Source organism: Perognathus longimembris, chromosome 7 (genome assembly GCF_023159225.1).
Source record: "Perognathus longimembris pacificus isolate PPM17 chromosome 7, ASM2315922v1, whole genome shotgun sequence".
In the NCBI taxonomy this organism is placed as follows: domain Eukaryota; kingdom Metazoa; phylum Chordata; class Mammalia; order Rodentia; family Heteromyidae; genus Perognathus; species Perognathus longimembris.
The window spans coordinates 19,351,925-19,375,976 of NC_063167.1; the positions used below are offsets into that span (position 1 = coordinate 19,351,925).

The window sequence follows — 24,052 nt, forward strand, 5'->3', positions numbered from 1 at the left end:
CTTCCCTCTCCCCTCCCCTCTCCCTCTCCCCCTCCCCTCTCACCTCTCACCTCTCACCAGTCACCTCTCACAAGGGCACAGGAGTCCTCCTGGAGCGTGAGTGCCTGTGGTCAGCAAAGCCCAACACACCGTCCTCCTCACGTGGCAGGGACTGTCAGCATAGCCCTCGAGGCCAGCCCTTTGGAAATGTTGCTTGAAAAAATACCCCCATGAGGTTTGGCTACATAGAGGTGGGGAATGACAAAAAGGGTGACATTGATCAGGATGCATTGTACACATAAATTAACATGCTGAATTGGAACCCCTTTGTGCAACCACTTAAAGATGAGAGAGAGAGAGAGAGAAGAAAAAAGGCCCGCAAGCAGCACAAAGGTGCATATTCGCGGCAGCCACAGGGACACGAGGCTGATGCACACCCACACGGCATCTTGTGTGTGCCTGCGCACGTGTGAACGGGCACCGTTTCCACTGGAAGTCACTTCACAACCTGGGTCCTCTCCCAAGGTCTCTTCACCTAAACCCACAATGGGCTCCTGTGTTGCATGTGAGGTTTTGGCCTAGCCCCAAGGAGCTGGGCAGCGAGGATTAACAGCATCAGTTCTGATGTCCCATCTTCTGGAGACATTGCGGATCCCACCTGGCTCTGTACACACTCGCAGCGCACATCCCGCACAGGGCTTGTGTTTGAGCTGCTTAAGCTGTGGGGCCATCAACTTTCTTGTCTGCTGCAGGGGGAGACTAGGTCTCACCTTCAGCGCATCTTGTAGGAGATGCTCTGAGTAGGGGCTGGCAGTTGCTGCCGCTGCTACTTTGGCTTCTGCCCCAAACTCCCTTGTGCCCTTTGGGAGGAAGTGAAGGCTTGGCTGGCGGGGTTTGTATGACGAGAGGAGGAGGGTGGATGGCAACTATATCACTAACAAGATGCTCCTCCAATGCAAAGCCCTCATTATCCTACGTGCATATTCATAAGGGACCGCCTCAGCTCCGCTCTGGTAAATGGGTCAGAAGCAGGAAGTGGAGGCCAGTGCAGAGAACAAGGCCCCGGGAACAGGAGGCTCACAGCCACAGCACATCTGAGTCCTCATGGATGGGAGGATGGTGAGAGGGGATGGGGGCAAGAAGGGGTTGGGAGAAGCTGGGGAGCACTGAGGGACTGGGCCAGGTTACATTCCTGTATTGTCGATTTGACGTAAGAACCAACTAGAGGCCTTGGAGCAAATCGCCCATGGCTCCGAATCTGGGGAGCTGAGTATGTCTGGGTGGGGTGATGGCATGGGGAGGATGAATAAAAGGATCCTGGGGCGTCTCTCTCAATGCCTATGGTTTACGTGGCATTGAGGAGAGATCTGAAGCCCTGACTCCTAGTCTTTCAGTGAGGCTCAGAGAGGTTGTTGTGGTCACACAGCTGCTGATTGTGCTTGTGTCTTTGGTGGTGGAAGAGAGAGTTATTCTGTCCCTGTGCCGGAGGCTCCAGGATGGGAAGAAATGAGCTGGCCATTGCTGCCAAGCAACGAGGCCTCTTCTTCCATTTCCTCACATCCTCTCCTCAGTAGTCGCTGGGTCAGCTAAAGCAAAAATGGTTATCTCCCTTTTACAGATGCGAAGCGTGAGGCTGAAGGAGGCGGAAGAGTCGCCGGGACCAAACTACACAGTGAGTGGTGTGCAGAGCAGCTGGCCCTCTGTGCTGAGCAGCGCTGAGGCTATCACAGCCCGACCTGCCCTTGTCTCCCGCAGGGACGAGGCCAGGACCAAGGCAACACATTGCCCCAGGGGCCTCTGGGGAAAAAAAAAAGACAACCTAAAACCAGGAGAAATGTCTCTCTACTTCAGTCCTTTTAGCCCTTCCCTCCTTTCTTAGAGTATGTTTGCTCACAATTGCTCTTTGAGAGTGGATGGGATAACCAGCCTTACTGACTTCAGGGGGAGGGGTGGAGGTAGGAGAAAGCATTCCCCAGGATGGCATAGGTCGTGGGGGGTACTGTGGAACAAGAGTCCCAGGTGTTGCCCCTCTGGGCATTTTAAAATAATTTTTAAAAATTGTTATTATAAAGGTGATGTACAAAGGGGTTACAGTTACACAAGTCAGGTAAAGAGTACATTTCTTTTGGGACAATGTCACCTCTTCCAGTGTTTCCCTCCCATCCCTACCCACAAGTTGTATAGTTCATTTTCTACATAGTATCTCACGAGTGCCACTGCTACTACATTTGCTCACCCTTTGTCCTCTGGGCATTTTTGTGTCTGGCCATGGGTAGGGAAGGGCTGCTGGGTAGAGAACTCAGGGAAGTGATCCAGGGATGGCAATCTGGAAGGGCTCACCCCAGCATGGAGGGCTGCTTGGGCAGCTAGTGGCCCTGTGGGGGCTGTTTTGGCATCCATCACAGTGGAATGAGGAAGCTGAGCTGGTGCTTTAAGTCCAGACACACATTCAGCAAGGATGTACTGCCCTATAGTTGGTTGAGCCTGAGCTATGCCCAGGGCAGCACAGGACCAGGGGGCAGCCCACAGCAAAGCAAGTGGCCACTGGGCAGCTCAAGTATCCTAAGGACTGAAGAATTACTGAGCTGAAAGAGAGGAGACTGAATCTTATCACCTCCACTCTCCAAGAGAAGCTGTGAGGGGAAGGGCCTTGGAGTCTGAGGTTATGGCTACAGCTCTGCCTCTGAACTTGAGCAGTGAACAGAAACACTGTAGTCACAGTCAGGGTTTGGTCAGTGCTCAGTTTACCCACAGGATGTCCCTTCTTTTATCTTTGGTTTCCTCACCTGCGGATTGAGGTGTAGAAACCATCTACTTCTCAGGGCAGTTGTAAGGCTTGGGTGGTGCCAAGAAAAAGCTGTGACACTTTCTCAAGATTGGCGGGGACTTGAGTTATTTATGAGGCCTCAGGGAAGCTTCTGTTGTTCTGGAGACACAAGGAAAGCGAGAGGGGATCCGCTCACTCCTCTGGCCGGAGGGACCAGGTAGTGGCTGGTGGTGGTGGCTGTGGTTCTCTTCCTTGAAAACATATGCCATGTGAGCAAGTCTTTGAAGGGGCCAAAGGGGGGTGGGGTGGGGAATAAGGAGAAGGGACCTTCATGAACAGAGCTTTGTGTGGGCAAAGGTATGGGGGAGGGAAAGTGTAGGCTGTGTTTGGGGAACCGTCCTGTCACAATTAATGGCCTAGGCTGGTGCCCCATGAATCATGGAAGGAAGCGGTCAGGCCGGATCTTTGGTTCCTATGGCCAGCTGTGAGGCGCCTGGACTCCCTCCCTAACATTATCCAGTCTAGAGTTGGAGGAGAGGGCTGGAGGCTGAACTAGAGTAATTATACAGCCCTGCGGCTCAGTTGCTCCCACCTATCTGGAGGGGTGGGGATCTGCCAGGAAACACTCTCCCCAACTCCCTGGCCTCCACTTCCCCTATCCCAGCTTAGCTAAGACCCAGGGTGTGGGCCTCCAGGGAGTGAGGGGCCCTTGAGCATGGCTGTGGGGAGCACGCGGCCCAAGTCAGGCTGGCTGAGTTCATTAGCATCTGAGCAGGTAGATGGAGGGGTGATGATGTGAAAGACTATGAAGTGGAAGTTGTAGAAGAGACAGAGACCACAGTGGCTCAGACAAGGTGCTTAAGTGCATCAAGAATCAGGTTGGTTCAAGAGGTAGAGTACAGCAGCCTTTCTGTGGAGAGTAAGAATAATTGTGTATAAAGTAGAGAGAAATCCAATTATGTGACAAACTTTGTGTAATAAAAATTTGTTTTAAAGTTAAAAAAAGAGGTAGAGTGCTAGCTCTTTCTCTCTCTCTCTCTCTCTCTCTCTCTCTCTCTCTCTCTCTCTGTGTATACTGGAACTTGAACTCAGAGCCCCTCACTCCTCTCACTCTTGCTTGACTTTGGCTCAAGGCTAGCCCTATGCCACTTGAGACACTCTTGTTTTCTGCTTCCAGCTTTTTTGTTGGTTAATTGGAGGTGAAGAGTCTCTCAGATTTATCTGCCCTGGATGGTTTCAGATCCTCAGATCTCAGCTTCCTGAGCAGCGAGTATTACAGGCGTGAGTCACTGGTGTTTGAGGAGCACTAGGCTGTATCAGCAAGAAAGCCGAGGGAGAGTGTGAGGCCCTGAGTTCAAGTACCAGCAAGCCTAGGCTGGCCCACGAGCCTAAGCAGCCCTGTAAGATGAGTACCCCAGCCTGGCAGCCGGAAAATGGAGCCTCAGAGAGGTGAGGAGACCAGCCCACGTTCCTGTCCACGCAGTCATCACTCCATTCAGGAGTGAGCTTCCTGCAGAGGCTTCCTGTCAGGGACCGTCGAGCAGGATTTTGCACCTAGGGACAACAGTGGTCCCCGCGGGGTCACACGGTGATCTTGTTGGAGCTCAAGCCCCAAGTCTGTTTCCAAATTCTCGCCTTGGCCCACACTCTGAGCCTGACCAGAGTTAGGCTGGGTTACGCAGCTGTCTCTAGCCGGCCCGAACACTGTGATTCACCTTCCCCACCGTCCCGCCCCGCGCACCTGCCCAGATGGGTCTGGCGAGTCGGAAAGCGCAGGGCGGCTGGGCTTCCGCAGGTGGGGGCGTGGCCGTCCGGGGGCGTGGCCGAGACGGGGCAGGGCCTGGGGGCGTGGCTTGTTAGCCGTGGGCGTGGCCGGGCGGGGCGGGGCGGGGCCAGGCCCTGGACGCTCCAGCGCCCGCGGACAGGTCCACGCCCGGCTCCCGCACCCGGCGCCCCGCGCCCCGCGCCCCGCGCCGCCGCCGCCGCCGCCGCCGCCATGGGGGCCTGCCTAGGCGCCTGCTCCCTGCTCAGCTGCGTGAGTCCGCACCTGCGACCCTGTCCCCACTCTTTTCTCCCCCGAATAGTTTCTTTTTCCTTCCCCCGAACTTGACTTTCCGTGTCCGCACCCCGCCTCCGCGTCCTCCGGGCCCCTTCTCCGCCGGGCGCCCCGCCGCCGCCCCGCTCGCTCCGGGCTGGCGGCGGCCGCGGGGACAGCTGGTGTCGCCGCTCGGGTTACCGCGGGGGAGGGTGTGGCGCGCCGGGCCGGGCGGGCAGGGCCGAGGCCGGGCGCCCCTCCCGGGAACTGGGGAGACTGAGGCCTGGGGCCGGGTTGAGGAGGGGCGCTGCGCCCGCGCCCCATCCCGCCCAACTTGGAGCAGCTTCGGGGTGCGTCTCTCTTCTCTCTCCCGGACGCTCTGACTCTTTGTGTGCTGCCTTATCCCCGCCCTTGTCTGTGCGTCCACCTTCCCCGTCTGTCCGTCTGCCAGTCGGTCTGTCCCCAACCATCTGACTTAGTTTGATGATGAAGCTTGTCTACTACTTGTTTCCAGGGCACGGGGTCTGTCGGTTCGTCCGCCCATGGTCCGTCCCCCAGTCTCTGTGCAGCCTGGTCTGCTTGGTGAAGTGTGACCCAGGCTCACTCCTGGCCACTTAACTTCCCTAGCAAGCGCTGGACCCTTTCCTCCTCTCCCCCGGGCCGGGCCGGGCCGGGCCGGGCTGGGCTGGGGTGCGGTGGAAGGGAGCTGGTGTGCGTTGTCAAAGACCACCTGGGCCAAACTTTGGACTTGGAGAGCCAGGAATCGGGAAGGTTTGGGGGGGGGGGCGGTGCGTGCCTGGTGGCCTGTGTTGGGGACGTGGGGAGGGGGAACCAGATCTGTTTTGGGGCAGCAGCCAGCGTAGAGGAGCTCTAGCCAGATCCTGACTGAGAGGCCCCCTCCCCTTTCCCTTTTCCCCTCATTAAGTCTGAGGTTCATTCAGGCAGCCTCCCTCCCAGCTCTGGCCCCACACAAAGAGGGGTGGGAGGAGCTGAGAAGGGGCTCCCCGGTGTCTGCCTTAGGAAAGCTTAGGACTTGCTTTCCTTTGTCCCTGATTTGTGTGTGGTAGGAGGGGGCTTGCAGGCCCGCCAGAGCCGAGGATCTAGAGGTTTTCTTTGTAGCCATTTTCTGAGAATGATCTCAGCCTAGGGAGGCTGTAGAATGGAAGGGGAAGGGAAGGGGGGAGGAGGGGGCCCCCTGGTCACATTTCTTGACCTCTCTGGATCTCCAGTCCGTGAATTTTGTGTGGAAGATGAGGAAGAAAGAGGGACAAAAAAGGGGGAGGAAGGAGGAAGACGAGAAGGAGATGGAGGAAGAGAAGGAAGAGAGAAGAGGAGGTGGGGGATCATCTGGTGCCTGAATCCCCTCCCTGCCCAGGTCCTGTTGTATACCAGCAGAACTTCCCACAGTCCTCCAGACTCCCATCTGGTCCTGCCTGGCTAGGAAGGGTGGGTGGGTGGGTGGTGATGGTGGGGTCTGAAGGAGGACCTACCAATCCCCTGTGGCTGTGGGCTCCCATTCCTGCCCTACTTGAGAATGTTAGCAGTGTCATCCTGACAGTGCTATAAGATGTGCAAAGTACTGGCCCAGCTTCTGCTGGCCTACATCGAGTGCTCTCTCTATGTGGGAGCTGCCATCCTGGAGAATTCCATCTGGAGAGAGTACGGGGCCAGGTGTTAAGTGCAGAGACCTGGAAACTCCATGTGCACACAGGGAAACAGCCCGTGGAGGTTAGCTCACTTGCCTAAGGATGGAGGAACTACACAGTCAGGATCAGAATTGGGTTCCCCTATCCAGGCTGCTGCCCACGCCTTCCCTCCTCCCCAATATATCCTGGCTGTCTGTGGGGCAGCACTGGCCCAGGGTAGAACTGAAGGCAAGCTCCTGAGCTGTTACTATCTGGGAGGAGCCCATCTTTCCCTTTCGTGCCCTCTCTTTGGAGTTCTGACCTCTGACATTCGCTGTGTCAGGTCTGATTCTGCCCCAGCCCTGTGAAGTCACTATCATTTTACAGAGGACCACACCAATGGTGACCATCGATTGTGCCCTTCCTAAGACCCAGCACTTAGACCATCGAGAGCCCTCCGGTAGGCCCGGCACTGCTGTGATCCTCACAAAGACCTCAAGGAGGCAGTTCCTAGTAGCTAGGGTTACAGGCGTGAGCCTCGGGCGCCTGGCTTTTTAGCCATTTTTAAGTGTGCAGTTGAGTGGCATTAAGTACCTCACAGTGTTGTGCAACCATCAGCAGCGCCGCCCTTCCAGTCTTCTGCCATCTTCCGTTACACAGTCCTTCTTCATCCCTTGTTACACACATCTCCCTTTCCTGCCAGGAGACTGGACGGCTCCAGGTTCAATCTGGAGTGGTCTTTTCTGCGGGTGAATGTCACTTAGCATCATCACGTCATGTTCTCAGGGTTCCTGCGTTTTATAACACGTGTCAGAATTTCCTTCCTCTTTAAGAGTGAGTAATAGTCCACTGTATCCACCAATGGCCTTAAGGGTTGCTTCTCCCTTTTGGCTCCTGTGAACAAAGCTGCTGTGAGCATGTATGTGTATGTGTGTTTGTGTCTCTGCTTTCAATTCCTTTACATCCTGAAGTGAAGGCCTGGTTTGTTTTGTTTTAGACACAACTTGATACTGTGGCCCTGCCCAGAGCTGCCTCTCCTACTCACCCAGTGACCCAGGGCTGGTTCTGAGAACCTGTGTCACCGGCTCTGGAGACGACCAGGAGAGGATGAATGACACAGTGACCCCTGTTTCCACTGTGCCAAGCCTCTGGCTCAGCTCCAGACTGTCCTCTTTGCTAGGGGAGGTTGTGAGCTTTGTGTCAATTGACAGGCTGCTTTCTGGGTGGTTCTTCATTGAATTGGCTAAATATTAAGAAATCTTGCAGCTCCCAAGCTCCCAGATCCAGGGCAGCCTCAGTTCTGAGTTCTCCACTGGGAGAGCCTGGGCTGGCATGAAAGTTCAGTAGCTGTTGGTGTTCTGGACTTTTCCACTGCTGCCTCTGTGAGTGTTGGTGTATGTAAGGGGCTGGAACGTTGACACCCTGTTTGTGCTCTGCCTGTGTCATAAGCTCTCCATCTATGGACTTCCGTCCTCCCCACCTCTAACCACTCCCAGGAGTGAGCAGGCCTCCGCTGCCCCCAGGTGATGGAAATGAAGGTTATTTGCAGTTGCTGCAGATTCCAATAAGTTCACAAAATGTAAAATTTTTATGCCTATTTTAGTATTTTCCTTAAGTAAAAAAAGAAAATAGTCTCCTACCTGTTTGCAAAATCAGCATAATCAAGAGCTAGTTAATTTAATTTAGAGATCGTTTCGTGTATTTCCGTTACGTGTTGCCTGCACTGGCACCCCATGTGTGTGCATGCATGCTGGAAAAGCCCCATTGTAGGTACTACAATGCATAGATGGGCATTTAGTTTTCAGTACTCTGGCTATTTCCCATCATGCCTAGTGCCACCAGGCACTTCCGTGTATTTGTGGGAGCGCACATGGCTCCCCTCCCCTCCCCCTGGCTGCTGTGTGTGTGTATTTGTTTGAGTGAGAGTGTGTGAAAAGTGTTTAGGCAGGACCTGTTTCAAGTGCATGAACTTTGCTCTGCCAGCAGCTTTTTTTTTTTTTTTTTTAATTAAAAAAAAAATCTGCTCTGGTCTTTGGCTCCTGATTAGGCCCTGGGAGAGCCCCAGGTCTCAGGTGTCAGGAACACCTGCTTTTGGATCCCTAAGAACAAAAGGGGATTGAAAAGGCTATGAACACTGGGCAGCTTTCTTGTCTCAAATTGAAAGGGTAACAAGCTAGAGTCAGGGCCTAACAGGGTCCAGTTCCGGGTCAGTTTTCCTGTGACTTCTAGGCTTTCCACTGGCCTTAAAAGGATTCTTTTCACTTGAGGGTTTTTTGTTTTGTTTTGTTTTGTTTTGCCAGTCCTGGGGCTTGGACTCAGGGCCTGAGCACTGTCCCTGGCTTCTTCTTGCTCAAGGCTAGCACTCTGCCACTTGAGCCACAGCGCCACTTCTGGCCATTTTCTGTATATGTGGTGCTGGGGAATCGAACCCAGGGCCTCGGGTATACAAGGCAAGCACTCTTGCCACTAGGCCATATCCCCAGCCCCATCACTTGAGGTTTTTTGTTGTTTGTTTTTTGTCTGTGGGACCTGGGTACTGTCCCTGAGGTCTTTTTGCTCAAGGCTAGAGCTGTGTTACTTTGAGCTACATTATCATTTCCGGCTTTCTGGTGGTTAATTGGAGATGAGAGTCTCATAGACTTCCCTGCCCAGGCTGGCTTGGAACCACAGTCCTCAAATCTCAGCCTCCTGAATAGCTAGGGTAATTGCAAGCGTGAGCCACCAGCACCAAGTAGTGATTTGTTTTTGTTTTTGTTTGTTAATGAAAAAGACGGCTGTCAGTGGGTTTGTGGCCTGGGAAGTGGTGTGGCTCTGTGGACAGAGCCAGCACACAGAACTGAGCTGGAATTCTGGCTCCTCAGCTTTCGTGTTGGGTGTCTGTGTTCCTTTCCCTTTTAGAAGTCTACTTTCCCATCAATAAATACACATGTCAGAGTCAAGGTATAATTTAGATATAGTTGGAGATAGCTTATTGCCTAAAGATCAAATTTTTTTTTTGGCTTGTGTATGTGTGCCAGTAATTGGACTTGGACTCAGGGCTTTGCATGTGCTCTGCTTGCTTGCTAGGCTGGTGCTTTACCACTTGCACCATACCTCCAGCCCTGCTTTTTGATGGTTTACTGGAGATGGAGTCTTGAGGACTTCTCTGCCCGAGCTGCCTTTAAAGTGTGATGTTTCAGGCTTCAGCATCCTGAGTAGCTGGGATTACAGGGTAACCCACTCGCACCCAGCTCAGTCCTGTTCTTGACTTGCTTTGTGATTTTCTTTTGGAGATCTGAACTCAGAGCCTTGCGCTAGAATGTTCTGTCACTTGAGTCACACACTTAGCCCTCCCCTCCTTTACTTTTCCTTAGTTATTTTACAGATAAGATCTTGTGCTTTTTGCTTGATTGGATTGGGAATTCCTAACATCCCCCTACCTGTGCCTCCCAAGCGCTGGGGAACTTCAGGTATGAGTAGGTGTGAGTAGTTCTGCCTCTCTGCCACCCTTTCAGTGCTGCCCCGCTGCTTGGCCTCAGGTGGCCTGCCCCCACCCCCAGCCGGCCTCACCCCATCACTTGAAGCTCTCCAGCTCATGAAGCTCCTGCCCTTTTCCCCTTCTCTCAGTGTCCAGCTCCTGCTGCCCAAAGTCCCCTCAGTGGGACCACTTTCTGCCTTGCTCTGGGGCTTCTCTCCCCCCCATATCTCATAGGTACCCCATAAGTGAGGACTGGGGCAGTTTGTGGCTGGTTTGTAAGGCCAGGGCTGGGCTGTGGACGGGCCTCCAGAAGGGTGCGTCGTGTCCCCCAGCCCCCACCGGCTGCGCATGTGTGGGGCCTTTTCAGTGGCTCTTGTGTTGGAGCACACCCCGGGGAGGGCTGAGGCAGAATGGGCTAGAGAGGGGAAGTGCCTAGACCGCCACCTGCTGTCCAGAACCGGTACAGCTCATGGGAACTGGCCACTAGGGTTTCTCACTCCCATTCATTCAACAGATGCTTAAGATGCTCACACTTGGGCTGGGAATATGGCCTAGTGGCAAGAGTGCTTGCCTCCTACACATGAAGCTCTCGGTTCGATTCCCCAGCACCACATATATGGAAAACGGCCAGAAGGGGCGCTGTGGCTCAGGTGGCAGAGTGCTAGCCTTGAGCGGGAAGAAGCCAGGGATGGTGCTCAGGCCCTGAGTCCAAGGCCCAGGACTGGCCAAAAAAAAAAAAAAAAAAAAAAAAAAAGATGCGCACACTTGCCAGTTTTTGAAGTCTAAACGTGTGTCTGGTTCTATGCCAGATCCTTTAGATCCATTCAACAGGTAGCCTGTGAGTCCCTACTGTGTGCAGGCACTGTCAGTTTCTGAGAGTAGCACAGTGAGCAAGACGGACAGGAAGAGGCAGACCTCCAAGAAAATACAAAACCTATCAAACGAGAGGAAGTCCTGTGGAGAAAAACCAAGCAGTGAAGGGACAAGCTCTCTTTCCATCTCAAAACTGCCCTGTGAAAAATAGGTACTACAAGGACCCCAGTTTTATAGAAGAGGAAATGGGCTTAGAGAGGTTGAGTGAATTGCATTGTATAATGTATAAGGTCACAGATCTTCAGTTTCAGAGCTGGCCTCTGAGATACACACACACATACGTATTTGTCAGTTGTAGGGCTTGAACCCAGGGCTTGGATGCTGTCCCTGAGCTCTTTTGCTCAAGGCTAGCACTCTACCACTTTGAGCCACAGTACTACTTCCGGTTTTCTGGTAGTTTATTGGAGATCAGAGTCCAGACTTTCTTGCCCAGGGTTGGTTGGCTTTGAACCATGATCCTCAGCTATCAGCCCATGAGTAGCTAGGATTACTGAAGAGCCAGACTAAAGCCATTTTGAAGTCAGGCCCCACTTTACCATGCAAACCTGAGATAAACAGGCCCTGTGAGCAAACCCAGGACAAGCTTATTAGGGCCCAGCTGGTCAAGAACTCTAACTGCCCCCAGAATGCCTCGAGCCCTGAGCCAATCAGATTTGTACCCATGTCCTAATCTTGCTTGCTTGAACACCTGACTGCTATAACTTTTTTTGTCTTGCTTGAACACCTGATGGCTGTAACTTTGTTTTTTGCCTTTATAAGCCCTGTGCAATCACAGCTCGGGGCTTCCTCCTAATCTCCGCTGTGTCGGCGGGTAGGACGAGGCCCGAGTTGCAGCTCGCCTGAATAAAGCCTTGCTTTTGCATTTCGGAACGTCTGAGTCTTGGTGGCCTTCTTGGTGGTCTTCTCGCGACATTACAAGTATGAGTCACTGGTGCCTGACCTCTGGTCTTTTTAAATCCCTCCTTCCCTCCCTCCCTCCCTCCTTTTCTTCCTTCCTTCTTTCCTTCTTTGGTATCATTGGGACCTGAACTCAGGGCCTTATGCTTGCTAGACAGAGGCTGTACTATTTGAGCCATACCTGCAGCCCAAGTCTATGTTCTGTTGCCTACTGACTGTGGTCTTACGTGACTCAGTTTCCCCTCCAGCTTGAAAGTGCCCTGGGGATCACCTGGGGAAGAGTGCTCCCACCAACTCAGCACAGGCTTGAGATGATACCCGAGCAGGAAAGGGGACAGCGGAGCAGGACTCAGGTGCCGCTGTCCCTGTCATCCTCCCACAGGCATCCTGCCTCTGCGGCTCTGCCCCCTGCATCCTGTGCAGCTGCTGCCCCTCCAGCCGCAACTCCACCGTGAGCCGCCTCCTGTTCACTGGCTTCCTCTTCCTGGGCGTGCTGGTCTCCATCATCATGCTGAGCCCCAGCGTGGAGAGTCAGCTGCACAAGGTGAGTGGCCTGCGGTGGGCTTTCGGGCTCAGCTGCTCCAGGCTGGAAGGCGGGGCCCAGCAGTTGGGGGGAGGTGGTGGGAGTGTTGGCACACTGGTCATCAGAGAGGGCTGTAGTGAGGAATCCAGGAGTGCAAATTCTCCTAGGTCACAGCCTCCCTGGAGGATCCTCAGTCATAGTGCCTCCTAGACGCCAGCCGGGAGCTGCTTCCCCTCCCGTGTGGCCAGGCCCACGTGGGGTCCTGACTGTCCCCTTCCTCCCAGCATCTCACAGCCTGGCCCAGGCCCAGGGGATGCTTAGGGAGGCAGCTGTCACATGGTATATGCAGATGAGGATCCCCAGGAGTCTGGCTCCAACATGACATGAAGGAGTAGCCTGGACTCCATTCTCCCTTGGCCCTCCCTTGTGCTGACGCAGCTCCAGGAAGCCATGTCAGACAGCCCACAGGGCCTGGGGCGACCCCAGAGATAGAGCAGCTGGAAACCAACGGTGATTGGACCAGGGGTCACCTTGGAGGTGGGCAGGAGTTGGTGACAGGTGATGGAGATGGAGCTGGGCTCAGCCCTGCCGAGAGCTGCGGGGCTCTGGGTGGGACGGAGGGAGCCTCACACAGCCCCGTTGTCTCCACAGCTGCCCTGGGTGTGCGAGGATGTGGCCCAGACCCCCGTGGTTCTGCAGGGCCCCCTGGACTGCGGCTCCCTGCTGGGCTTCCGTGCCGTCTACCGCATGTGTTTTGCCACCGCGGCCTTCTTCTTCCTTTTTACCTTGCTCATGGTGTGCGTGCGCAGTAGCCGGGACCCCCGGGCTGCCATCCAGAATGGGTGAGGGGCCGTCCCGCAGAGGCTCTCCCTCCCTGCCCGTCTCCAGGACTCCCCAGGCCCTGCCCGCAGATGTGAGCCATGGAACCAGGGGCCTCTGCAGAGAGGACTGGCTGCTCAGTTATGCCCATTACTCAGACTAGGAAAGAAAGCTCAGGCCAGCACCAGCCGCCCACGCCTGTAACCCTTGCTACTCAGAAGGCTGAGATCTGAGGACTGTGGTTCAAATCCAGTCCAGTCAGGAAAGTCTGTGAGACTCTCATCTCTAATCAATTTCCAAAAAGCTGGAGGGAGAACTGTGACTCAAGTGGTAGAGCACCAGCCTTGAGTGAAAAAGCTAAGAGACAGCTCCGGGGCCCTGAGTTCAAGCCCTGGTATACCCCCACCCCCTATACAAAATCAACCCTCATGAAGGACACCACAGTACCCTACAGAATCCAGTGGATAGAGTTGGGCCAGATCCTCACAACTGTGTGCATGGCTCCTACTGTGACCCTCAGAGAGCCCCTTCTCCCCTCCCTCCTGGGCTCCTTCTTCCCTCCCTCCCAGGTCCTGTTCTTGGGGTGAGGGGTCTGGCCAGGCCTGCTCTGGCTTCCAGCGTTCCTGTCCGGACTCAACAACTTGCCACCCGCCTCTCTCCTCTGCTGTAGGTTTTGGTTCTTTAAATTCCTGGTCCTCGTGGGCATCACTGTGGGCGCCTTCTACATACCTGATGGCTCCTTCCCTAAGAGTAGGTGGCTGGGGGGGGTGGGCATGGACGGACAGCAGGGGTGATGGGATTGAGGTCTGGGAGGAAGGGGCTGCTATTTCCCTGGACCTCTGACCCAGGTAACCATCCCAGTCTTTGACCCTTCTGCTCCTGAGACAGTACCTCAGTGCTCAGCCTCAAGGCCCGGAGGCCATTCAGGGGCTGGGGGAGCCGGCTCGACCCCCACCTCTGCTCTGCCACACGGCTGCATCTCTGTGTGGTCCAGGCTCCTATGGGCAGAGTCCCCATGCAGGGTGGGGCACAGATGCTTGCAGAATGCATGCGCATGGAGGGGGGGGAATGGCTGCTGCCCTGCGGCGACACCCCTGGCTCACCACCCCCCTCCTTTCCCAGTCTGGTTCTACTTCGGCGTTGTGGGCTCCTTCCTCTTCATCCTCATCCAGCTCATCCTGTTTGTCGACTTTGCCCACTCCTGGAACCAGCGGTGGCTGGGAAAGGCCGAGGAGTGTGATTCCCGCGCCTGGTACGCAGGTCAGTGCCGCCTGGCTCCACAGGGCCTGGAGCTCGGGTGAGGTGAGGGGACAGATACACTGGGCAGAAGCCCAGAGCAGCTGCCTGAGCATGGGAGACCTCGGGGGTCTCTCCGGGCCGAGCAGGGTGGGCTGTGCACAGCCACCATGTGAGGTCCCCTTGGTGGTGTCTGGACCAGACGTCAGGTGGCACCCACAGTTGGAACCCCAGTGGCAGAATGAGCCCCCACCAAGCTTCTCCCAGATGCCAGACTCAATCTGGAGGCTGCTCGGCCCCCTCAGCCCCTGGCCATCCCTCCACCGCCCCCACCCAGGAGCCTCCTCCACTTGTTTTAATTCATTACACTTTTTTAGCTTATTATTATATTGATAATACAAGGGCTTGAAGTCCTTGTACCTTTGCTTTGTTCACAAGCACAGGTGTGTGTGTGTGTGTGTGTGTGTGTGCATGCTCATGTGTGTGTGCATGCACGCACACTGGTCTTGGGGCTTGAACTCAGGGCCTGGGTACTGTCTGTCAGCTTTTGTGCCCAAGGATAGTGCTCTGCCATTTGAGTCACAGCTCTGCTTCTTGCTCTTTTGGGTGCTTACCTGGAGGTAAGTGTCTCGCAGACTTCCCTGCCTGGGCTCCCTTCGCACAGTGACCCTCAGATCTCAGCCTCCTGAGTAGCCAGGATTATAGGCGTGAGCCACTGTGCCCAGCTCTTGCTTGTTTTTTTTTTTCTTCTTAACTCAAGGCTGGCACTCTACCATGGGAGCCACCCTTCTACTTCCAGCTTTTCACTAGTTAATTGGTAATAAGAATCTCATAGACTTTTCTGCCTGGGCTGGCTTCAAACCAAGGTCTTCAGATCTCAGCCTCCTGAGTAGCTAAGATGACAGGCGTGAGCTTCGGGACCAGGGAGTGGGGTGCCCAGCAAATGCATTGATTTCTGGTGACAGTCACTCCTTTGTAGCAAGCGGATCATCTTGAGTCAGGATGTGGCTTATGGGGAACATAGATGTCACCCCTCAGATGGGGAAACGGAGGCCCGAGGTGGGGGAGTGCTGCCTGGCAAGCCCCCTCTAGGTGCCAGGAGCCCCTGTGCTTCCGGCCTCCCGAGTCCTCTGCTTGTTGCCCTCTGCCCAGGCCTCTTCTTCTTCACCTTCCTCTTCTACACGCTCTCCATTGCGGCTATCGCCCTGATGTTCGTCTACTACACGAAGCCGGGCATCTGCCACGAGGGCAAGATCTTTGTCAGCCTCAACCTCACCTTCTGCGTCTGCGTCTCCATCATCGCTGTCCTGCCCAAGGTCCAGGTGAGCCTGTATGTCGCCCCGGCCTCCTGGCTAGTGGGACTTCCCCTGGGGAGCTTGGGTTCCTGGGCACTGGGGGCTGTCAGAGAGTTCTAGTCCCCAGGAAGAGGTGCTGGGCGATGCAGATCCACCATGGCCCAACCCAAACATCAAAGACAGGGCCTCGCCCCCAGGGGGATCTTCTAAAAGTACCCCTGGATTATATTGGACACCCTATCATCCGACTACCCAGCTTGGACTTCAGCCTGCCTGGGTGTTCAGAATTAGTGGTCTTTAGGTCTCTGGTAGAAAGACTCTGTTTCTCAGAGCTTCCATTTCCCAGTGGGAGAGTCGAGGCCCAGAGAGGGTGATGCTTAGTTTGAGGCCACACAGCAATCAAGGGTTCATTCACCAAAACACTTCCTGAGCACCTGCTCTGTGCCAGGCCCTATTCTAAGTGTAGAGATAATGGCTGTGAGGATCTGTCATGTATGTCACTTGGTTCTCACATCGTCATCTTCTGTCCTTTACTAAGGAGCAAACAGAGGCACAAAAGGGTACAGACTTGCTGGGTGCTGCTGGTGTGCACCTGTAACCCTAGCAACTCAGGAGGCTGAAATCTGACAATCACAGTTCAAAGCCAGCCTAGTGAGGAAAGTCCATGGGACTTTTACCTCTAATTAGCCACCAGAAAACCAGAAATGGAGCTGTGGCTCAAAGTGGCAGAACACGCTAGCCCTGAGTGAAAAAGCTCAGGGACAGCGCCCAGGCCCCACAATTGACGCATAAAAAAAGAGAACAGACTTGAGCCAGGTGCCAGTGGCTGATACCTGTAATCCTAGCACTTAGGAGGCTGAGATCAAAGATCATGATTCAAAGCCAGCCTCCGAAAGAAAGTCTGTGAGGCTCTTATCTCCTACCAACTGCCGTATTTGGGAAGTGGAGCTGTGGCTCAAGTAGTAGAGCGCCAGACTTGAGTAAAAAGGCTCAGGGATAGTGCCTAGACACCGAGGCTAAGCCCCAGGACTGCCCTTCCCCCTTAAAAGTGCAGACTTAGCCAAGGTCACTCGGCTACTAAATGATGGAGGTAGGATTCGAACCTAGGCAGGCTACCTTCAGAGCCTGCAGTTTCCATTTGTATTTTCTTTTCTCCTTTTTTTTTTTTTTTTTTTGTAGTTGTTGTATGGCTTGAACTAGGGGCCTGAGCACTGTCATTCTTTTGCTCAAGGCTTGCGCTCTACCACTTTGAGCCACAGCGCCACTTCCAGTTTTCTGGTGGTTAATTGGAGATAAGAGTCTCATGGACTTTCTAGACTGGACTGGTTTTGAACCATGATTCTCAGATCTCAGCCTCCTGTGTAGCTAGGATTATAGGCATGAGCCACTGGCACCTGGCTCCATTCACATTTTCAAATATGTATGTAGTGATTGATGGGAAAGGACAGGGAATAAGAGACAAGGTCAAATAATGCAAGTCTGAAGAATGGGTGCTAGAAATACAGCTAGAAGGTATGGTGGGAGCTGCTGTAGAGGAGCACAGTGTCTCCTCAGGGGTTCCATTTAACTGCCAAGGATATTGCCTATGTGGAGGTTGGGGAACAAATGTGTCAAGAAGGGGCAAAGCAAGTGCAAAGGCCCCGAGGCAGGCAAGGGTTCTGCAGGTTATGTCCACAGGGGGGAAGCCATGGTGGTTGGCATGTGGCCTGGCGGCAGATCCAGTGGAGAGAAGGACATAGCAAACCAAAGGGCTTCACCTTCCCAGTGCCGCCCCAGAAGGGTTGGCTGAAGGGAGGAAGTCTGTAATCTGAGAGTTGAGGAGAGAAATAGGACGGAGGACTCTGGGTGGGGCTGGGCAGGGGTCTTACCAGGGATCATTTCTCACCAGGAGGCCCAGCCCAACTCAGGTCTGCTGCAGGCCTCCGTTGTCACACTGTACACGATGTTTGTCACCTGGTCGGCCCTGTCTAATGTCCCTGGTGAGTATGGATGAGGGGCTGGGGACCCATCACAGACAACAGTGACATCTCAGTCCAGCCCTTGGTCCTTGGGGGAGGCGGGAGGCGCCATCTGCCCCTGGAGCTGTCTGTCCATCCGCAGGGCTCCCGGCTCTGCAGCCCTGGCCGGCACAGGCTGAGGGAGATTGTGCTCCTTCCCCTAGACCAGAAGTGCAACCCTCACCTGCCGGCCCCCCAGAGCAACGAGACGCTCCCAGCAGGCCCTGAATACTACGAGACGCAGTGGTGGGACGCCCCGAGCATCGTGGGCCTCATCATCTTCATCCTGTGCACCTTCTTCATCGGGTATGGTGGGCGCTGGGCTCCGGGGAGGGGAGGACTCCTGACTGGACCGCCGTGCCCTCACAGGCGGCCACTGCCTTGTGCTGGAGGAGAAAGGGAGGCCCTCCAAGGCTCAGCATGCTATCTGGTACAGGGGCCTTGAGGTGCATCCCGGCCTGGGGTCCCTTCTGAGCATTGGGCCTCCTGGTCTCCAGCTCCCGTGCAGGCTTCTGGGTCCAGGCTCTGTTTGTCACCTGCTGGTGGCGTCAGGTAATGGCTTAACTTTTCTGAGCCCCCATTTGCTTCTTAGTGGTTAAGATGAGTGGGATAGCCTCCGCCAAGTGGGTGGAGGTGCTCAGGCCCCAGGGCCTCCCTGGATGAGGGCAGCTTCCGTGAGGATCAAGCAGGGGCTTCTCAGCAGGACATCTCAGCACGTGCTCATGGCTGCTGGCGCTGGAGCTGCCCTGCCTGTACCTTCTGTGTGTCTTGGGGGCATGAACTCAGGGCCTGGGTGCTGGCTCTGAGGGTATATAGCTTAAGGTTAGCCCTGTACCATTTAAGCCACAGTTCTGCTTCTGGCTTTTTGGTAGTTAATTGGAAATAAGAGTCTCATGGGCTTTCCTGCCCGGGCTGACCCCAAACTGCAGTCCTCAGATCTCAGCCTCCTACGTCGTTAGGATTATAGGCATGAACCCCCAGTGCCCAGCTTTTTTTTTTTTTTTTTTAATACTGTTTTAATTCAGAACCTTGCACTTGCTCGTTCGGTTGGTACTCTACTGCTTGAGTCACATCTCCAGCCTGGCTTTTTGCTGGGCATTTTGGAGATGGAATCTCAGACTTTTTCCTGCCCTAGCTGGCTTCAAACCGCCACCCTACAATTCTTAACCTTTGGAGGAACTAGGATTACAGGGCTCAGCTAGGCTGTTCTGTCTTTGAGGCAGTCTTGCCATGTGGCCCAGATTTGCCTTGAACTCATAGTCTTCCTGCTTCAGCCTTTTATGTTCTGGCATACAGGATTGCCTGCTTCAGAACCTGTCACTGACATTTTCAAGCTATATGATCTCCCCCCACCCACCCTTTCTCTCTTTGTCTCTGTCTCTCTTTCTCTCTCTGTCTCTCCATCTCTGTCTCCCCCTGTCTCTGTCTCTATCTGTCTGTCTGTCTGTCTGTTTCTCTCTCTCTCTCTCTCTCTCTCTCTCTCTCTCTCTCGCTCTCTGCTTTGTTGGTCATGGGACTTGACCTCCGGGCTTGAGCTCTGTCCCTGAGCTCTTTTGCTCAAGGCTAGTACTCTACTGCTTTGAGCCACAGTGCCACTTCTGGTTTTCTGGTGGTTCATTGGAGCTAAGAGTCTCATGAACTTTTCAGTTCTGGATGTCTTTGAACCTCAGATTTCAGCCTCCTGAGTAGCTAGGATTATAGGAGTAAGCTTCTCCTTTTTTTCTTTAGGTGTGTACTCAGGGCCTTGCACTCAGGAAAGGAAGGGAAAAGAAGGGAAGGGAAGGGAAGGGAACTCTCCTACTTGAGCCATGCCTCCATACATTTTGCTATATTTATTTTTTGGGTCTCATATTTCTTCCTGGACCAACCTGGACCAGAATTCTTCTATGTTCCCTTTCCCTTTAGCTAGGGTGACAGGTACATGCCACCATGATCAGCTATTGGTTGAGATGGGGTCTGGCTAGCATTCCTGGGCTTGTACTCTTGTACAAGTCATATGACTTCTCAGTATGTCAGTTTCCTTAACTGTAAAATAGAGATAAAAATAGTTCCTACCTCACTGCATTGTTGAGGCATGATGACTTACTATGCCTAAAGCTCTTAGAGAGGGCTTTGGCTAAATAAGTGCTCGGTAAAATGGCAGCTCTCTGAACATTTGCACAGTTGGTGGAAGTAAGGGCTGCTTCATAGGAGCCCCTGGACCCTGACATCCACTACAGTTCTTGCTCACACTGGTCCCTGAGGCCAGCATCCATCCCTACCCACCCTCTGTGTTTCCCCTGGCCCCTGAGCAGGGGGTGGGGGGTGGGGAAGAATCTCAGCCGCTACTCCAGGAGCAGTGCCTCACCTTGGCTGTGCCACCAGGCTCCTGGGCCAGAGTGTTTGGGGGATGTTTCACAATTTGCTTTGCACTGACCTTGTTCAAAATGCTTCTCCAAGTCCTTAGCTGGGCACTTCACACACATCTCTCTTCTTCCTCGCATGGGATTTTTTCAACCTGGGAGGCACCGAATTATTTCCACTGTACTGAAGGGGAAAATGGCACCCAGAGGAGCAGCTGTGAGCTGAATATTCAGGGCCCTGGTGGTTCTGCTTCTCCTTCCTTCTTTCCTTTCTTTTTCATTTGGTTTTTTCTTTTTTTCTAGTCTAATGGCTTGAACTCAGGGCCTGGGCACTGTCCCTGAGCTTCTTTTGCTCAAGGCTAGCTCGCTACCACTTGAGCCACAGTGCCACTTCTGGCCTTTTCTGTTTAAGTGGAGCTGAGGAATTGAACCTAGGGCTTCATGCATGCTAGGCAAGCACTCTACCACTAAGCCACATTCCTAGCCTTCCTTTTCTCTCTCTCTCTCCTCTTTCTCTCTCTCCTCTCTCTCACTCTCTTTCTCTCTCTCTCCCTCCCTCCCCCCTCTCTTTTTCTCTTCTGGTGGTACTGGGACTTGAACTCAGGGCTTCATACTTGCTAGGCAGGTGCACTTGAGCTCATCTTGCTTTTGTTAGCTTTTGAACAGTCTCACACTTTTACCCAGGCCAGCCTGGACCACATTCCTCCTCTTTATTTTTCCAGCGAATGGCAAGTACTCTCCACCATGCCCAGTGACTGATTGAGACAGTCTTACTAACATTTTGCCTGAACAAGCCTAGAACCTTCCTTGATCCTCCTCATATCTGGCTCCCAAGGAACTGGGATCATAGCCATGACCACCATGCCCAGCCTGCTTACCTTTTCAACATACAAGTTGGCTTTCCACAATTCTGTGTATCTCAAACTATTAAATTCTATTTTAAAATGCCAAAAACTTGTGTTAGAAAAACGACGTGCAGTCAGTGTTATGATGATGATTATGTCTTAGTGTCAGTATGAAGGAAGTTGAGTCAATTGGTAAAGCTAATTACCTAAGCTTGATGAAACGTAGAAGTTGCTAGGGTGCAGTGCTGCATACCTGTAATCCCAGCATTCCAGAGGCAGAAGCAGGCAGGGGCGCGGGAGAAGCCAGCCCGGGCTACTTAACAAGACCCCTTCTCAAAAAGCACGTAAAACCAAGAGCAAGGAACAATTCAAACAACCCCAAAGAAGCCTTAGAGTTGATGAGAAACGAGCGTTACTAATTAATCACGTTATTAATGAGCGACACCACCGATGGGGCACTTTGTAGCACAAGGAACTCACTTATGTTTGCAAGAGTGACAAGTGAGGAATGATAATGGTAATAGTGATGGTTTATATAGCGAATACTTTGTGCTGGGCACCACCAGTCTTTACATCATTGTTGAATTACTCCTCCCCGCAGCCCTGGGAGCGCTATTAGCAATGGCGGAGCAGAGGCTCACCATGGTGTGCCTTGCTGAAGATCACCACAGGGAATTGGGGAGGGTCACTGAGATCACCTGCGGCCAGTGCCGTGGCCAGTGCTGTGGCTCACAGGGTCACCTGCTGCTGTCTGTCTGCCTTCCGTGGCAGCGGTGGCCAAGACCCCCGCCTTCCTCTGTCCCCACAGCCTGCGCTCATCTGACCACCGGCAGGTGAACAGCCTGATGCAGACGGAGGAGTGTCCTGAGGCCACGCAGCAGCAGCAGCAGGTGGTGGCCTGCGAGGGCCGAGCCTTTGACAATGAGCAGGATGGTGTCACCTACAGTTACTCCTTCTTCCACTTCTGCCTGGTGCTGGCCTCCCTGCACGTCATGATGACGCTCACCAACTGGTACAGGTGCGAGCAGCCCGGTGGACCAGTGGGCAGGGTTAAAAATTGGGGTAGGGAGGCTGAGAGCTAGTACAGAAGTGGCAGGATAAAGGAGCTAAGATGAAGGTAGTGATATCAAGGTGAGAAGTCAGGCTGGGTAATGGGATCAAGGATCTAAAGTCAAGGTCACAGGTCAGGACTAAGGTCAGGAACTCCACGGCTCCAGAGCTAAATAAAGTCTAGACATGACATCAGAGAATTAGGGTCACAAGGCTAGAGGCCAGGAGTCAGGCCACTTTTGAGGTTTAGAGCTACAGTCCAGATGGTAATTGAAGCTGAGAGCCCATAACTCACTTTTGTAATCCTAGCTTCTCAGGACTCTAGGATCTAGAAGGTCCAAGTTCAAAGCCAGCTAGGGCAAAAAAGTCCTTGAGACTTTATTTCAAATTTACCAGGGAAAAGCAGGGCTGAAGTATGGTTCAAGTGATAGTAGGCCAGCTGAGCAAAAGTGAGTTCTTAAGTTCAAACCTAGTATTGGTAGAAAGGAAGGAGGGAGGGAGGGAGGGAGGGAGGAAGAGAGGGAGGGAGGGAGGGAGGGAGGGAGGGAGGGAGGAAGGAAGGAAGGAAGGAAGGAAGGAAGGAAGGAAGGAAGGAAGGAAGGAAGGAAGGAAGGAAGGAAGGAACCCAGGTCAGAGTGAGCTCTATGGTACAGGCCAAGGGCTGTGTGCACAGTTACAAAGCCCAGGTTGTCAGCAGTGTCAGAGACAGAAATTAGAGTTACTGACCTCAGGGGTCACCCTGAGTCATAAAGTCAGGGAACAGGATGGAGCCCAGGACAGAGGTCAGGCTGATGAGACAAATGATGTGTTCCAGCCCCGGTGAGACTCAAAAGATGATCAGCACGTGGACGGCCGTGTGGGTGAAGATCTGTGCCAGTTGGGCAGGGCTGTGCCTCTACCTGTGGACTCTGGTGGCCCCCCTGCTGCTGCCCAACCGAGACTTCAGCTGAGGCAGTACCTTGTGCTTCACATACAGTAGCCGCCAGCCTGCCCGACAGCATCAGCCAAGCTGAGCCCCCTGCCCTCATCCACAATGTGCCCAGAGCTGGGCATCTTTGTTCTTAGTGCCTTAGGGTCTGAGCAGTGGTGACAGCTCATACCTGAGCCCCAGTCTCCACCACCCCTGAACCATGAGCTGCCTCTTCCTTCCCTGCCCCTGCTCATCCACAGGGGAGTCCCCTTATCTCCGAGTCCTGAGTAGAGACTGAGGAGATAACTGGTGAGAGCAGCTCAGAGGACAGCAAACACATGTAGGTGTCCCTGAACCTGAGGCCAGGCCTTCCTGGACCCGCCCCCTTCCTGGACCATGTGCCTTACTGAATCTCTGAGATTCTGCCCAATAAACCTGTATGTATGCCTCCCCACGTCCTGTTCCCTCACCCTGGCTCCTACCGTCATGGGGGAAACAGGAGGGGGAGGGTGCTGGGACCCATGCCCGGGCCCTCTCCCTTGGGTCCTGGACAGCCTGGGAGGTGGGGGCCAGCGGAAAAGGAGGAGCAGACAAGGGCTTGGGAAAGAGGGAGCATGGGGGTGCTGGCAGCAGTGGGAGGCCTGGCCCTTTAGGTGGGAGGTAAGGCTAGAGGAAAGAAGATGGAGAGCAGGGGCCAGGTGGCAAGGGGCAGCTCTCAAGAGTCTTCTGAGCCAGCACCAGTGATGCAGACCTGTAATCCGAGCTACTCAGGCAGCTGGGTGAGAGCTGAGGATCAGTTGGAAGGCAACCCGGGCAGACATCCAAGGAGTTTTGTTTGTTTGTTTTGTTTTTGGCCAGTCCTGGGCCTTGGACTCAGGGCCTGAGCTCTGTCCCTGGCTTCTTTTTGCTCAAGGCTAGCACTCTGCCACTTGAGCCACAGCGCCCCTTCTGGCCGTTTTCTATATATGTGGTGCTGGGGAATTGAACCCAGGGCTTCATATATATGAGGCAAGCACACTTGCCATTAGGCCATATTCCCAGCCCCTCCAAGGAGTTCTTATAACCGGTTAGCCAGCAAAAAACCTAGATGTGGAGCTGTGACTCAAGTGGTAATGCTCCAGCCTTGAAGAAAAGAAAAAAAAAATAGAAGTGAGAGCTGGGCGCCGGTGGCTCATGCCTGTAATGCTAGCTACTCAGGGGGCAGAGATCTGAAGATCAAGCAAAGAAGCTAGCCAGGGCAGGAAAGCCTGTGGGACTCTTCTCTAATAAACTACCAAAAACAAGCCAGAAGTGGGGCTGTGGCTCAAGTAGAGCATTTGCCTTAAGCAAAAGAAGCTTAGGGACAGGGCCCAGGCCCTGAGTTCAAACCCCAGGACTGGCCAAGAAAGAAAAAAAAGATCTA

General features: G+C 53.8%; 1 protein-coding gene across 1 annotated transcript; it reads left to right on the top strand.

The window, feature by feature from the left end:
• The first annotated feature begins 4,647 nt into the window (after positions 1–4,647).
• On the top strand, positions 4,648–23,263 carry Serinc2 (serine incorporator 2). The gene is made up of 10 exons (XM_048350731.1): positions 4,648–4,781; positions 12,016–12,177; positions 12,808–12,998; positions 13,646–13,725; positions 14,098–14,235; positions 15,364–15,533; positions 17,395–17,485; positions 17,668–17,809; positions 21,499–21,708; positions 22,555–23,263. The coding sequence occupies exons 1-10, from the start codon at positions 4,743–4,745 to the stop codon at positions 22,688–22,690; spliced, it is 1,359 nt and encodes a 452-aa protein (XP_048206688.1). The 5' UTR covers positions 4,648–4,742; the 3' UTR covers positions 22,691–23,263.
• The last annotated feature ends 789 nt before the right edge of the window (positions 23,264–24,052 follow it).

Excerpts from the sequence above, each read along its gene's own strand:
- Serinc2 (XM_048350731.1), top strand. The coding sequence starts at position 4,743 with ATGGGGGCCTGCCTAGGCGCCTGCTCCCTGCTCAGCTGC. Across the intron at positions 12,999-13,645 it reads CGGGCTGCCATCCAGAATGG|GTTTTGGTTCTTTAAATTCC; the intron begins GTGAGGGGCCGT and ends CCTCTGCTGTAG. Across the intron at positions 15,534-17,394 it reads CTGTCCTGCCCAAGGTCCAG|GAGGCCCAGCCCAACTCAGG; the intron begins GTGAGCCTGTAT and ends ATTTCTCACCAG.